This window comes from Orbicella faveolata, unplaced genomic scaffold (assembly GCF_042242905.1).
Source record: "Orbicella faveolata isolate gen_17 unplaced genomic scaffold, um_ofav_v1 contig_1, whole genome shotgun sequence".
NCBI lineage: Eukaryota > Metazoa > Cnidaria > Anthozoa > Scleractinia > Merulinidae > Orbicella > Orbicella faveolata.
This window is the reverse complement of record NW_028301536.1, coordinates 19840001-19855198: the sequence shown is the minus strand read 5'-3', so window position 1 is coordinate 19855198 and position 15198 is coordinate 19840001. Positions and strand designations below refer to the sequence as shown.

At 38.4% G+C, this 15198-nt stretch overlaps 2 protein-coding genes across 4 annotated transcripts in view; one reads left to right on the top strand and one right to left on the bottom strand.

Moving 5' to 3' along the window:
- Positions 1 to 3393: 3393 nt before the first annotated feature.
- LOC110051077 (V-type proton ATPase subunit B) lies at positions 3394 to 11612 on the top strand. The gene is made up of 16 exons (XM_020757048.2): positions 3394 to 3607; positions 3765 to 3820; positions 5518 to 5616; positions 6162 to 6255; positions 6483 to 6560; positions 7297 to 7378; positions 7903 to 7960; positions 8102 to 8203; positions 8450 to 8547; positions 8704 to 8827; positions 9273 to 9353; positions 9471 to 9540; positions 9639 to 9721; positions 9873 to 9977; positions 10577 to 10706; positions 10947 to 11612. The coding sequence occupies exons 1-16, from the start codon at positions 3523 to 3525 to the stop codon at positions 11090 to 11092; spliced, it is 1491 nt and encodes a 496-aa protein (XP_020612707.1). The 5' UTR covers positions 3394 to 3522; the 3' UTR covers positions 11093 to 11612.
- The window catches only part of LOC110051087 (uncharacterized), a 15321-nt gene continuing 11630 nt past the window's right edge, over positions 11508 to 15198 (bottom strand). For all 3 annotated transcript variants that reach the window (XM_089294468.1, XM_089294479.1, XM_089294473.1), the window contains exons 10-12: positions 15193 to 15198; positions 14728 to 14804; positions 11508 to 14384 (exon numbers count right to left, since the gene is read on the bottom strand). The exon at positions 15193 to 15198 is cut by the window's right edge. In XM_089294468.1, coding sequence (XP_089150594.1) covers positions 13726 to 14384; positions 14728 to 14804; positions 15193 to 15198 — 742 coding nt within the window. In that variant the 3' untranslated portion in view covers positions 11508 to 13725. The remainder of the gene's footprint in view (positions 14385 to 14727; positions 14805 to 15192) is intronic.

Sequence of the window (15198 nt, the reverse complement as noted above, 5' to 3'; positions counted from 1 at the left end):
CGACTGTGTGTAGACTACACCAAGTAAACAGTGCAGCAGGTGATTCTAGAAGTATGGCGGCACGTGCGATCAAGTGTTCTTAATTCATGAAAACAAATCGATTACTTCTGTATGTTCTTCAGGTAAAAGAGAAGAGTGTCTAATTTCACCAGCGATGCAGAACGTTTAAAAAGGTTATAGCCTTAACTACTTCTTTTTTTACAGTTAATAAATGCGGCATGCAACGGAGAGACCGGTGCCTTCCATCCATCCAAAACCTGCTTATTTTTTGTCAGGTGAAAATAAAAGTCAATATTGACTTGAGTCGATAGTTGGGCGGCTGATTATGTTGTTGTTTTTTTTTTGTCCACATTCTAGACGTGATTTCGTGAACGACAGGCTCAGAAATGAATTTCCAGCCAAAAATGGCTACTTCAAACAGAACCTAATTTGCGCCAACTAAACTTCTGTCAAAGTAAATTCATTTGAACACTCCTCGACTTAAGGGTTTCATCCTAGCCAATAAAGGATATAAAACAGTCTTAATACTAAGATGAGCTTGATCAAACTTGTATTGTTGAAAATTAACTAAAGGTACACGTGCCCATGTTTGAAAAGAGACTTGATTATCTTCTTTGTTCGAGTTTTTCTTTTGAAATCCTACTGTTATAAGTTTTGTCGTTTTATTCTTTTTTTTTAATAACTTTTTTTTAACCCACAACTGAATGGAGGCACCACGAATGAATTTAACTGTTTCTTGTGGGAAAATTCGCAAGGAAAAACAAATTTATTGCATACCCCCTCCGGTATAGTTTAGAAATACGATGGCGTAGATTCGACTAAGCTGTTTTAACTGCATATTCTTCACAAAAATAGGTTAGTACCTCTGTCTTTGGAAGATGACATTAAATTTTGCCTTTGTTTATAGAATATTTCTAGTGTATTAAGACTCAAAGACTGCTTTTTCTAAAGCTCTTGTTTGATGAAACTATGGGTGTTCTTTTATATAAGGTTTGCTCATGGTTAGTGATCACTGCGAAATTATAAAAAATTTTGTAATCCAAACAGGTAAATTATCACGTAATATACACCCGCACCCTGGTCAACATTTGTTGATCATTTCTAAAATATGATCTGATATAAAATGGTCGCCTTGAGTCTTTGGGGACTCACTTCACCAGAAACTACTTAAAACGTCTTCGGTTTACTCTGCGCGAGCTTCATGAAGCAGTCCTCGAGCAGTCCCTACTTCCATTCTGTCATAAATCACTCATGAAAGAGGTTGCGTCTTCTCACTTCACCCGCGACGATTTATTTGTAAAAGAAATAATTACTCGAAGTCAAGAAAGAATGTGATGATTGTCTCTTTTTCCTAGCCTTTATTCAACAAAAACCCCTTGCAGGCCAGGACTGAACCTCGGGTACCGCCCGGCTCCAGACAAAAAAATAAATAAATAAATAAATAAAAATTAAAATAAATAAAGCAGAACAAATCTGTTTCATCACCGGTCATTCGGTCGGCTACGACTGCAATAATCAGCCCCACTTTATTCAATTACCTTGAAATTAAATTACCATTTTCGACAGGGCCCGCGCCTTATTAAAACACCTACAGCATTTAACACCTAGTCTTTTTGTTTAGTATATTGGGCCATCGATGGCCTATCTTTAATTTTGACAACCGTTATCTTGTACACAGAGTAAAAAAAAAAAGACTTGATTCCCCGCGATAACGTAAGTCACTAAACTCGGAAAAAAGAGAAGCAAAAATTAAGCATACATGTTCGCAGGAGTGCTGTTTATTTATTACAATTAAATGTCCCATTACCAAAAGCTGCAAAAAGAAAAACAAATTAACAGATGTTCCGTAAGAGTTCCATACTAAGACAGATCACCAGGGGCTCGTTTCTCGAAGGTCCCGAAAAGCCGTAGCCGCAAAATTTCAAACCTTTTGACTACACAGCTGTTATATTCATTTATTCTTAATGCGAACACACGTTTGCGTATACACCTCTCTGTATTTAAATACCGATTAACTAAAACTGGCTTTTCGGGCCCGAAAAGATTCAGGGGCTTTCGAGAAACGGGTCTCTGGCCCGGGTTGTTCGAAAGGTGGATAACACTGTCCACCGGATAAATCACTATCCCACGGATAACGCGGTTTGGTTTTTTAACATTCATCTACTGGATGTTGATTTATCCGGTGGATAGCGCTATCCACTCGGCAGCCTTTGAACAACCGGGGCCTGAATTCAAATTATACACAAGGAAAAATTATACAACTTTCCGATATAACAAGGTACCCTCTGCGGCGAACAAGGGCACTGTTCAGAGGAATGCCGAAATTTCATTTAAAATAAGATTGGCCAACTCTTTCCTAAGCTTATAGCCGCTATTTGTATCAAAGTAAAATTCAGCGGTATCGCGTAGAGGAAAGGTAAAACGTAAAATTCAAAATAAGTTGTCTGAGCCCTTTACAGTCTTTACAAGGAAGGAAAAAGCAACGAATGTTTACAAAGTTGATATTTACCATCTGACACAAGACAACGTTTATGAAAAAATATTGACGTTCAGTATACCCTGAACGGCTTTTCCTCATTTTTGATCCTTTGTATGATATGATCTGTTATGAGTTAACTTATATGAATTCATTAATTATAAACTGCATCTAAACATAAACATACCCATAACATCCAGGCCAATGAATACAATTAAGAAAAAATCATTTTTCTGAGATTAAAAAACCATGTCAAAATTTAACTCGATCGATCGAAGCTACGTTAAAAAATGGTCGCATTGCTTTGATTGAAATACGTCAGCCAGTCTCTCTAAATTATTTATTCACATTGTTCAATTTTCTGTTGTTTTCTTCTTAAACGTTAAATGTGTCCAATAAATGTCAAAGTCGAGTTCCCAACTGTTTAAACTGTTGGGCGCAACCACTGGCTGGGCTGATAGCAACAATTATAAAGTAGCCCACAACTTAAAATGTCAGTCTTCTTTGAATCAGTTATCGTATTGCGATTAAAACATTGGATGGCTGGTTTTTGTATTAGTTGTTTTACGTTTGGAGTTGGGGTTGTGTGAACAAATGAAACTGACATGACAGAAACGAATATATATGGGCTATTGACCAAGTGTGGGGTAAAGATGGCTGGATATTGGCCAAGTCCTTTTTTTGCGAGAATATGGACCGAGACGGAGTCGAGGTCCATAAACTCGCCAAAAAAAAAAAAAACCGAGGCCAATATCCAGCCATAATAAAGGTATACCCACATTTCTTACCAGGGTTTTCCTTTCTATTTGAATTTCCTCTCTGAATTTCTGGAATTTTGGTTTGAATGGTTTGTATTTCGGAAATTTCACAAATTCCTTATTTCCTAGAAATTCTTCAAACTTTTCAAGGAAGTTTTGCGCCGAACGCGACTTTTTCTTTTTTCTTTTCTTTTTTTTTTTTAAGCGTCTCACACTACTCTCCCCACCCTGAAAATCATTTACGGACACTGTCATGTGACGTTAGTGAAGCAACTAGTCAGTTCCAAGATGGCGCCGACACCGGGTGAAAACGGAGCATCGAAAGAACACGCTGCAGCTGTGACAAGAGACTATATTTCACAGCCAAGATTAAGTCAGTTGTTTTAAGTCCTTTTTAAGCAATAGCTAGTGTCATTCGATTACTTGCCGTCTTGATTTTTGTTCCTAGATTGATTAAGTTTTCATGTTCGCCTCGAGCTTACGTCTCTTGGTCACATGTTGATGACCTGTTTTGATGTGATTGTTTTCAGCTTACAGAACGGTTTCTGGTGTAAACGGGCCGTTGGTGATCTTGGACGATGTCAAGGTATGATATGAGTTTACAAGGACTGAAACGTCGTTTTCTAATCGAGATCAACGGTCATGAATTAAAAACGATGTTACACTTTTGCTAAATTTTTAATACCTGCATTTGAGCTTAATTGAATTCGCTTTTAATCGTTTTGATCATGTACAGGATGTCGAAAACTAATGTAATTTTTTTAAATACGATATAATCATTTAAAACTAATACTTTTCGGCATTATTGAGGTGATCTTGCTCTTTGTTATCTGATATCCTTTGCTGGTATATTTAATACTTATACGGTACATGTATTTTGCAAAACCACAGGAAATCAAAGCAAAGTAATAAACAAGAACGAAATTTACAAAAGCATTTATTTTTAGCCTTGCAGTTATCTAATTTGCTAAGGGTTGTATGTATGTGACTATTCTACTTCATATTTGCAGTGGTGCATGTTCCAAAATTTTGGTTACAGTATTGATCAGTTTCTGAAAGTTCTAAAGCCCTGGCCAAACAGAGTCACAAGTAGACGCAAGTTCTCAACTTGCGTCTACTTGCGACTCCGTCTGGCCAGGGCTTGCGTGTACTTGTATTGACTTGTGATGACTTGCAATGACTTGCACTCACTTTGGTCGAGATCAAATTTGCATGCAAGTCGACGCAAGTTTTTTACCGTTTGGCCACCCAACCCAAGTCAACGCAAGTTGAGTGATGTCCATTAACCTATTATTAGCCAATAAAATACAGGATATGTCTGCCTTGAAATGGTTTTTTTTGCAACCTGTGCGTTCTTGCGAGGAAACTTGTGAGTCCATTTGGTCACCCAATGTAAGTCTCTACGCAAGTTCAACTTGTGGCTACTTGCGACTACTTGCGAGTCTGTTTGACCAGGGCCTAATAGCCTATTAAAACTATGCAAACCTTGGGTCTCCAATGGCCTAAAAAACATTAAAACAGTTCTAATTGCTCAGCTCCTCGTTCAAAGTATTATTTGATCATGTTACCAATTTGTCCTGGATGATGTTGGATAATCTGACATGTTCGATTGTTAGGCATAGCTTAGTTCTTTTGCAGTTTTATGTACTTAAATTACCGGTATGTGTATTTTCTTGTCTTTCTTAAATACCGGTCAGTGTAAAACACAGACTGCAAATACACATTTTACCCCTGATCTGCAGTCTGCATTTTACCATTAGTCTGCATTTTACACTGACTGATTTTCTTACAGCAATAGCATACTTGCATGTTGTCATCATTTGACTACAACTACCAGAATCCATTTCATTTCTCCTCTATCACTTATTACACTAGAGTTTAAATGGCAATTGCACCAATTAGCACGAGAAAAAGAAAATAATTGTAAAGGATTCTGGTGCTTGTAGTCAAATGACACCATAAAGCAAATCACCTATTAAACAAGCTTAGTTTCTGATGCACTTATGACAGTTTTTTAGCTTCTTTTCGAAGCTTACACTATAGGTGTACTCGTGATTACTTTTGTTAGGAAGCTGTTATTGGAATGAAGGCCTAGTCATCTTGATTGAAAACCAAATTCCTTTAAAGAGAATGATTGAAGAGCCACGAAGAAAATCACAGAGAAGGACAATTTTGATCTCAAAACTCGATGGGCTTTATAAATTGTGCTCCATGTTGTTAGTACTAGTGGACATCTCTTCATCATCTTCATATTATTTTAATCTTAGTTTTGTTGTCATTTAGTTTCCAAAGTATGCAGAGATTGTCACATTAACACTTCAAGATGGTTCACAAAGGAGTGGTCAAGTGTTGGAAGTCAGTGGATCGAAAGCTGTAGTACAGGTACTGTAGAATTTTAGAATGGTATTGGTAAAGCCTGTATCTTAGCCTGGATCATCAAGGATATCTTTTACTCTCTAGAATCCACAGCTTAAAGCTGTGGCCTATAAGTCTACCATGAATTGGAGCATTGCTATTCCCCGGATATGATACATGTACAAGTTATCCCCAATCTTTTGTGGATTGTCTGCGGCAGTTTGCTGTTCTGACACTACCTAGGTACACAGATGCTGGAAAGTTAGTTTTCATTAATCAATAGGCAACATAACATGTAGAGATAACCCAGAATGGAATACATGTAACATCCCATCAAGCAGGAGTAGCAAAGCTTAGTCTCCTTAGCAGCTGTTAAAGCTACCTTTTGAGAGGACAATAGAGCGAACAACAGAAACAAAGCCCCTAGCCCTAAAACTATAACAGCTGTTAACAATGTAGAGAATTACAAGCTTACAAGAGCTGCTACACTTCTGTTTCTATTTATTGCATTTATAATTCATGCCAAACATGTAGCTCTGTGCGTAATGTTAACATCCATGTTTCTTTCACAGGTTTTTGAAGGAACATCAGGTATTGATGCTAAACACACCACATGTGAATTTACAGGAGACATTTTAAGGACACCTGTGTCATCAGACATGTTAGGTGAGCAGATCATTCTTTTTTGTTGTGTACAAGTATGTCTGTACATGTAGTAGATTTATAGACATCAACCCCTTTTTGGGAAGATCTGAATATTTCTAAGTGTTTAGAAGTGTAGAAATTACATGTTCTATCTTGTAAACAACCTAAGATATAACAAATATGATAGTCTCAGCCAACAATCTATGATGTACATGCATGTACTTACAATTTCTAATCTGGCTTTCTAGGGCGTGTATTCAATGGATCTGGAAAGGCAATTGATAAAGGCCCTGCAGTCATGGCAGAAGATTTTTTGGATATTCAAGGTGGTTATTGTTATGTATGAAATGTTACACTGACAAAATAATTTTGCCTGTGTTACATTTTGTCAAACCAAGACTCAATTCAATTTTACTCTCCACAATTACATGATATTGTTCAGAACTTACATCTGGTAGTGGTACATGCACAGTACTAAAAGTGGTCCATGCATGTACCACCAGGGGTAATTCCTGGTTTCTGTTGGAGTATTTCTACTCCCCCCTGGATGGGATGCTAGTCCATTGCCGGGTTACAATGTACATGTAGCCCCAACAATTAGATTCGTGGGTACGCATTTATACAGCTCTGTGAAGAGAGCTACTCTGACACTTAAGTGTCTGGCCCAAGATCACGATACACTTTTAATGCAGGCCAGGGCTGTACCTCGGACAACCCAAACCATTCAATCTAGAGTCCAGCGTGCTAACTATTACAGTGTGTTTTTGTAGTCCACCCTGATGGCAGGGAGAGTCATTGAACTATGTCATACTGAATAATTTAAACATACATGGATTGTATTTTATAGTATGTGAATCATGCACATGTTGGCAATTGAAATGTAATTTTTATATTTATACAGTACATACCAGTATGCATCCCTGTATGCTTAATAAAATGTGAATATTCATGTACATAATTGTATTGCATAGAACAAACACGTACTGCATAGTTCAACTGCAATAATCATTACCGGTACATTAAATCGATTGAAGGATGTGCTTCTCCTTACTTCATGCACAGGTCAACCAATCAACCCATGGTCCAGGATTTATCCTGAAGAAATGATTCAAACTGGGATTTCTGCTATTGATACCATGAACAGGTTAGGGTGAACACTTTGTGGGGTGAAGTGGGTTTTAATGGTGGTGCAGCCAGTGTATTTTCTTTGTTCCAAGCTCTTACAGTAAATCCTTAACTGATCATCATCTCATTACAAATTACATGCATCAGTTGTACTAGTTGTAAGAAAAAAGAAAAATCATCAACTGTTGGGTATCGCCCTAATGTCAAATCTTCCCGACACTGATGAATGTATAATTATGGTAAAGAGACAGTTTTTCAAGGTTTTTAAAACACATTTACAGGTGATCAGGGTTCTCCTTATTGGGAGGTTCATTTAAACAGTAAAATTTACTTTCTTCAGTTCCAGTAAATGTAATTCCCAAAATATCCATCTCTAGTAGTAACGGAGATGAATTCATCATAACTGCTTTTATAGACTGTGCTGCAGATGGATTTCAAAGAGTAGCAAGATATCCATTTGTGTTCACAGGCTACAGTTGTGATTATAAAGATTTCATCAAAGACAGTACTTATATATTTATTTGTTTTGACAATTTTTTCCAGCATTGCTCGTGGCCAAAAGATCCCCATATTTTCTGCAGCAGGTCTGCCTCACAATGATGTAAGTTAACATTGCCAGTAGCAAATTATCTGCAAATGATGTTATTGTCAACTATTATATTTAAATTGTTCTCTCTTTCATGCATTGTATTCAATCAATAAAATTGAAGCTTTGTGTGACCATGTTTGTGTTCTATATCAGATTGCAGCCCAGATTTGTCGTCAAGCAGGTTTGGTGAAGTTTAAAAAGGGTGTAATGGATGACCACAGTGACAACTTTGCCATTGTTTTTGCTGCTATGGGTGTAAGTGGACTGCATAAAGAACATTTTAAAACTGTTGCACGTGTACAGTGTACATGTATTATCAGGTTAACTGTAATTTTAAAAAGAAAGTGTCAGTGTTACCAGCACTTGTGCAAACCACAAATAGGGTATGTGGGACTACTTCTTCCAGTTTCCCTTACCCTTCCTCAACGCTATTAAATGTACTGGTAGTACTGAATAGTTTAAATACAAGAATTGTCTAAATGTTCTTTGGACTCTCTCCAGGTCAACATGGAAACAGCACGTTTCTTCAAGCAGGACTTTGAAGAAAATGGTTCGATGGAGAATGTCTGCTTGTTTCTCAACCTTGCCAATGATCCAACGTAAGACATTATTTCCTTGCATGTAGGCTTTAATAAATCGTTGGTTTCATTTATTCATTTCATGGAAGTTCAAATTATTCTCTTGAATCAAGTTTAGTATATCTACTTATTTAGTGTTAGCTATTAACTGATACAGCCTTTAACTTGTTTCTGCAGTATTGAGCGTATCATCACACCTCGCCTGGCACTGACTACAGCCGAGTTCTTGGCATACCAGTGTGAAAACCATGTCTTGGTTATTCTTACGGACATGAGCTCTTACGCCGAGGCTTTGCGAGAGGTATGTTTTAATCTTGTATCAGACCACTGTCAGGAACAGTCAGATTAGAGTGAAGGGGAAAAATGTGTAATGTTAGAGTTTAAAATTATTTTGATGTTGAACCCCAAAAGTTCCAACTTGAGATCATTTTTACAGGCAGACATGCCAGATCCACTTTGTGTAATTCAGAAAACTGAAAGAACGCCGATTACTGCTAAATTGCATTATTTTGGCAGTTATTGTGTGCACTGATCTTGATGATGTATTTAGCTATTAAACTGCTCTACACTAGCACCTGTTGGTATCTTGGACACATTACTTTCAAACTTTCATGTGGATGTTCAGTTTTCCAAATGAACCACATCACAGGAAAGTACTGCTTAATGCCATCTCAAATGATTGAACAAAAAGACTTGAGGTTTCACTTAATAAAAGTAATTACATTAAATACATTTTCACTGTGCAGGTGTCTGCAGCTCGTGAAGAGGTTCCTGGTCGTCGTGGTTTTCCAGGATACATGTACACTGACTTGGCCACAATTTATGAGGTACAGTCTCCTTGTTGTTTGTTCTTTAAGGAATAAAAGATGCCGAGTTCAAATTTGGTCAATTTTACCAATCTGATCTGACTGATATTGATATGTTCATTCTTTATTAAATCATAGCGTGCTGGGCGTGTAGAAGGAAGAAATGGTTCCATTACACAAATCCCCATTCTAACAATGCCTAACGATGGTAAGGTTTCGCTTTTACAGCACATGTACTGAGTGAAATAGCGGTACATCAAAATGTCTGTCTCGAGTCTTAAACACTCCTTTTTCTGACGGTTTCAGATATCACACATCCAATCCCGGATTTAACAGGATATATCACAGAGGGACAGATCTATGTTGATCGTCAACTGCACAATAGACAGGTGTGAATCTTTGTGGTCGAATAATTCAGTTTGGTTTTAACAGGTCTTAACAAGTTATTTTACGTTGTGATTGGGGTTATGACCTGTAAAAAAATAAGCAGTTGCGTCAATATCTAATCTTACTCTTACCTGCTAAACCTATTTTTTCCAGGTTTATCCTCCAATCAACGTGCTGCCATCGTTGTCCAGGTTGATGAAGTCTGCTATTGGCGAAGGCATGACGAGAAAGGATCATGCTGACGTTTCTAACCAGTTGGTATGATACTTTTTTTATGTTTTTCACGATTAAAGCACCTGATTTTCCATCTCACCGTCCAAAATCGACCAGTTACTTGGCAAAACCGAGACAACTGAAAAGTCTTGAACGAAAATACTTACTGTACCAGAATTTACTCGGAGCACCTGGAACCGAGCTTAGGAACCACGCGGACGTGTTAATATGGGCAGAAGGGTCTGGAACTAGAGATGAAGTGGAATATTGGGACAGTTCGAGTTAGATTTATGTTTATTCCAGTTGGCACTAAGACTTAAATTACCTTCAGAATTATTTCAGTCAATTTGGGCGAACAAATAATGCTACATTACATCTGTAGATTCAACCTAAATTTCGTTTTAAATGGTTAACATTTGTCTTGGTATTTTCCAAGCTCTACTATTGGTTGTATTCAATCAGCAAACATGCTAGAAAAAAAAATGAACCTATCAAAACTTGACTCACTACGGTATGCGCGTTTTCCTGGTAGTTTAATTTTGATTGGTTTGTTGCGTTATTTGGGTTTGTGATTCGCTACATGTTATTACCTTGATTTTGTTGACTCAGTGGGCTACATGTGTTTACGTTGTTTTCTCTTTCAGTACGCTAACTATGCCATTGGTAAAGACGTACAAGCCATGAAAGCTGTGGTGGGAGAAGAGGCTCTTACATCCGAAGACTTGTTATATTTAGAATTTTTGTCCAAGTTTGAAAAGAATTTCATTTCACAAGGTACGAGAAAAAGAGCTTTTTGATTCGTATTTTTTTTTGTTTTAATCTTAAATGGTTCTCTACCTGATGATTATATGTTTAATTCTCATCACCTGCTGATGCTCTAGGGAGACCTTACGTGCCGATCAAACACTGAACTAAAAGTTGAAGAGATCACAAACTTCTCAGCTTGAATATATTAACTATGGCTTGGAGCACAATCATTTGTGTTTTAAATTGATTTCTTCCCTCGTCTTTCAGGAACATACGAAAATCGCTCAGTGTTCGAGTCCCTGGACATTGGCTGGTCCCTGCTGCGAATTTTCCCCAAAGAGATGTTAAAGCGAATCCCACAATCCATTCTGGCGGAGTACTACCCGAGGGATGCAAGAGGCGGATCGGATTAGATTTCTTTAAATGCAATTATTAATTATTGAATAAGTTTGAAATTGAGAAAGACTGTAAGTTCTGATTGACGCCGGAAATGTGAACTACGGTTTAGAGGTTGAATTGAAAAGAGAAAATGATATCAGAAAGGAAGAGGGTTCCGCCAGAAATCACACGGGCATATCGATGGTGACTTATACTCTCTTTCACAGAAATCAGTTCATTAGTAACATACTAGAAGAAAAAGCTATTTTGTGAAATAACCATCAGTTGTTTTCAACCAGTAAGTAATTGAAATCAAGGAATCTGTAATTTGAAATTTCTATTCCGACACGATTATCTAATTATGGCCGTTGCTACAAGTAGAAATTAGCGTTGCTTTCTTTTGCAAACCTAAGCGTGAAATAGGAATTATAAACGTGGACAATTAGAGGGTGGAATTAGACTAGTCTTCCTTTATTCCTTAAGGAAAAATCGGTTTTCTGATACGGATAATCATCCGATGTAATATATTCCTGCCTAATAAACATGGAAATTTAACTGTGTTGATTATCTGGTACTCCTCTCACAGTCCTTCAGTATGAGGGCCTAAGCCTAGCGCACTCGCAGGACATGAAAACACGTTATTCGCTCCCACTGATGTGAACGAGGCTGTGCTTCAGCTCTTGCTAGTGAGGAGTTCTTGTCATGCGAATCTTACCGCGTACGCTAGCCTGTAAGCCAGCTTAGGCAGCGTCCACACTACACCGAAGGACTTCATTTCTACGGTTACGTTAGGCCTACCGTCCACAGTAATCTGTCACGAAAACGGAACTTTTCGAAGACGCTCTTGAAACCGGAGGAATTTGAAAACGCCGGCTTTTCGTTTTCGTGTGGGCGAAAAACACTGAAAACGGAGCTTTACGAAAACGATAGTGTCACGATAATCATGTGATTTTCTTGACTGAGACTTCCGCAAACACAAATCTAAAATGATCGTTGCATTTTAAACTTCTTCTGGTGTAGTGTGGACGGAAAACATCTGACGCGTTTTCAGAGTGAAACCTCCGTTTTCAAATTCCTCCGACGTAGTGTGGACAGGGCCTTACTTGTTGGGTATATACAAGGTGAAAAGAATTCGCGAACTGAGCACAGTCCCGGAAGAAACCTGCACGTGAAACGCGCTCGGCTCACTCGGCTTTCGCCCGTTACCGTAAATATACCCCTAGGCCTCTAGAAAACCTGAGATTAAACCTGTTCATAGGAGATTAGGTATCCAGTTGAAGGTGTAGGGCCCGAACAAGTCGCAAGTGTTCCAAAGTGCTAGTAGTTCGGTTGTAGATAGCTGCGCTATAACATTGTCCTGGGATTGGTTTATATCTTCTAACTTGTTTTTCTGTCTTTTCCACTCTCGTTCCGACCCCCGTAGCCTGCGAACGCAGACGTATTTCCGGCTGTCGCTTGTCGCCGCCGAAAATAACGTCTGCGAATCCGAGCCAGGAAACGATTTCTGCGACGTAATGACTTTTGTTTCTCCTTGGCCAATCACATTCCATGATAGAATTAAACTCGAGTGCTCCTCGCAGCGAACACCTCGCGCAGTAGTTCTGGGGCTACTTGAGCTAAACTGTTATTGGCCTAAAATTCCTACGTCACAGAAATCGTTTCCTGGCTCGGGTTCGCAGACGTTATTTTCGGCAGCGACAAGCGACAGCCGGAAATACGTCTGCGTTCGCAGGCTACGATCCCCCAAGTAAGAATCGAAAAACGAATAATAATAATAATAATAATAATAATAATAATAATAATAATAATAATAATAATAATAATAATAATAATAATAATAATAATAAGAAAAAAAAAGCTTGGGAAAGGATAGAACTTCTTAGACACATTTGGGCAGAATTCGTTTCAGTAATCACCTCTTTTTGACTTGGCACACCTTGTGTGCAATATGAAATCGCCATTAAATACGAGTTACGATATATGGAACTTTAACTAAGTCCTTAATTAACTGAATAAAAGCCCCTTTCATTTCTAACGTAAAAATAAGGGGAAGGAGTCGTTTAGCTTCGTAATATTTCCGAGTCCAGTGTTTGGTAAAAGATAGAAAAACTAAATTTACAATTTACTAATAGCCACAACTACCAAAACCTTCCGAAAACTGATGTCACCAACTGATTACTTTAAACTTGCAGAAGAACTGATCATTAATTAAACAAAATATCGTACAAGAAATTTGAGTAGAAAATCTAGAAACACATTTCTAGCAAGTTACACATTTTAGCAAAGATATAACCGTAAGGTGATATGCTTCTGGTTAAGATGATTATCATTAAAAACCCACTTGTCATAACATTTTGAGAGCATTTCATTTCTTAGCGAGGAAATGTTTAGTATAGACAGTATACAATACAGCTCTGCACTAGGCAAAGAACCCCTCCAGTTTCAAAGAAATAAATTAACACTTTACAGTCGCTTGGACCATACCTTTAAATAATCCCTTTGGAGAACATTTTCAGTAGCGCACTTAAGCAGAAATTGCCACATTGTAAACATTATAAATATTAAAATTTCCGTGCCAGGCAGATAATGAGCAATCCTGGCAGGCAGAATTTGCGTGATGCCATTCCTTCATAGCACCGGAGTCACGAAAATATTTGCGTGACAGGCTTTATACCTTCTCCTCATCAGAACTGATTGATTTCAGCAAGTTAGCAAGCTCAGCGTCTGATACGGATTTGCTGTCTGGGTCTTCTTCGTCACTTAGTATTTGATTTTTACGATTTCTCAATTCTGGGGAAAAGGGTTTTGAGGAATTTTCTTCGTTATGGCTTAGTTCATTGCCATCCACGCTGCTTCGTTGAGGAAATTCATCATCAAAACCTTTTTCACGTGTGAGCTTGTCTTCACTGCAGCGTTTCTCTAGATCCTGCTGTTCTGCTTCTGGTAATTCCTCGTGCACGGGTTTTGCAGATGCAAGTTCCTCCGAATGTAAATCCTCGACTTCACCGTCTCTGTCATCATCACCGTTTTCCTCAAATGGGAAGCAGCCAAGGTCTTCTAGCTCGTCACCAGGACTTCCAGTAACGTTAACGAGCACCCCTTCCTCGACCACGCCATGAAAAGAGCGTAAATCCAGCACAGGACTTCGGGGCCCGTCGTCCCACCCGGGAGATGAAGGGGAGTCTGGCTCGCTCAGCGTGTTTGCATCCTCCTTAGAGTCTCGATCCTTGCTGTGACCATTTGATCGACGTTCTTCTTCCGGAATTAATGACTGAAGTCTATCACAACTCAGCTTATCTACTTCTGTGGAGCCATATCCTCGGTGCCCTGACACAGATTGAACCAACGGTTTTTAGAACGTTTTTACTCGCATAGTACTTTTGAACACTATTCCAGAGGAGGCAGTAAACGAGTTAACCAAAACCAGGAGAAAAATTTTCAGGGGAAGAAGAGAACCGTGTGTCACGGTCCAATGCATATTTATCATTGATGCCATGGATGGACGGTGGGATGGCGGGATAGGGGGAGCGACAGAGGCAGGGAAGGAAGGAGGGAGGGAGGGAACAATGTATGTTAACAACGCAGAGTAACGAGATGGATGTTCAGAGTCACATCACCTTTGCAGAAAGTGTAGGTTGAATTAAATTAATATTCACAACCTGGTACAAACCTTGTAAAGACCACAAGCCTGAAACTTCTAAAGTCTTTAGTTTCTTTTCCAGTTCTGCAACTCGATGTCCTAAAATCCTGACGATGGTTATGATAACGAAAAGAAAGATAACAATCACGTGGTTTTGATTGTAATTAATTTAATTAACGTTCCATAACTTTCAACAAGCAGGTAACCCCCAATAGGAACGTTAGTCTTTTGCCAGGCTACATACTCCGTAACGAGGTTGCTTGAAAAAGATTAGGGCAAAAATAAAACGTATATGATTCATGGCAGAAAAGTGCACTTTTTGGGGTTTCAGCGGTACGCAACACACACAGCAAGTGCTGAGAGATATGTCCTAATCATCTACGTGTACTCCAAAGAAAGTAGAGTGAATTTTACTTTATAAAAATAAAGGCATGCTTTAAAATACAAGCCGGAGCAGGGACTAAATATAATAAAATTAATGGAATCAGATCTTACTTGTTA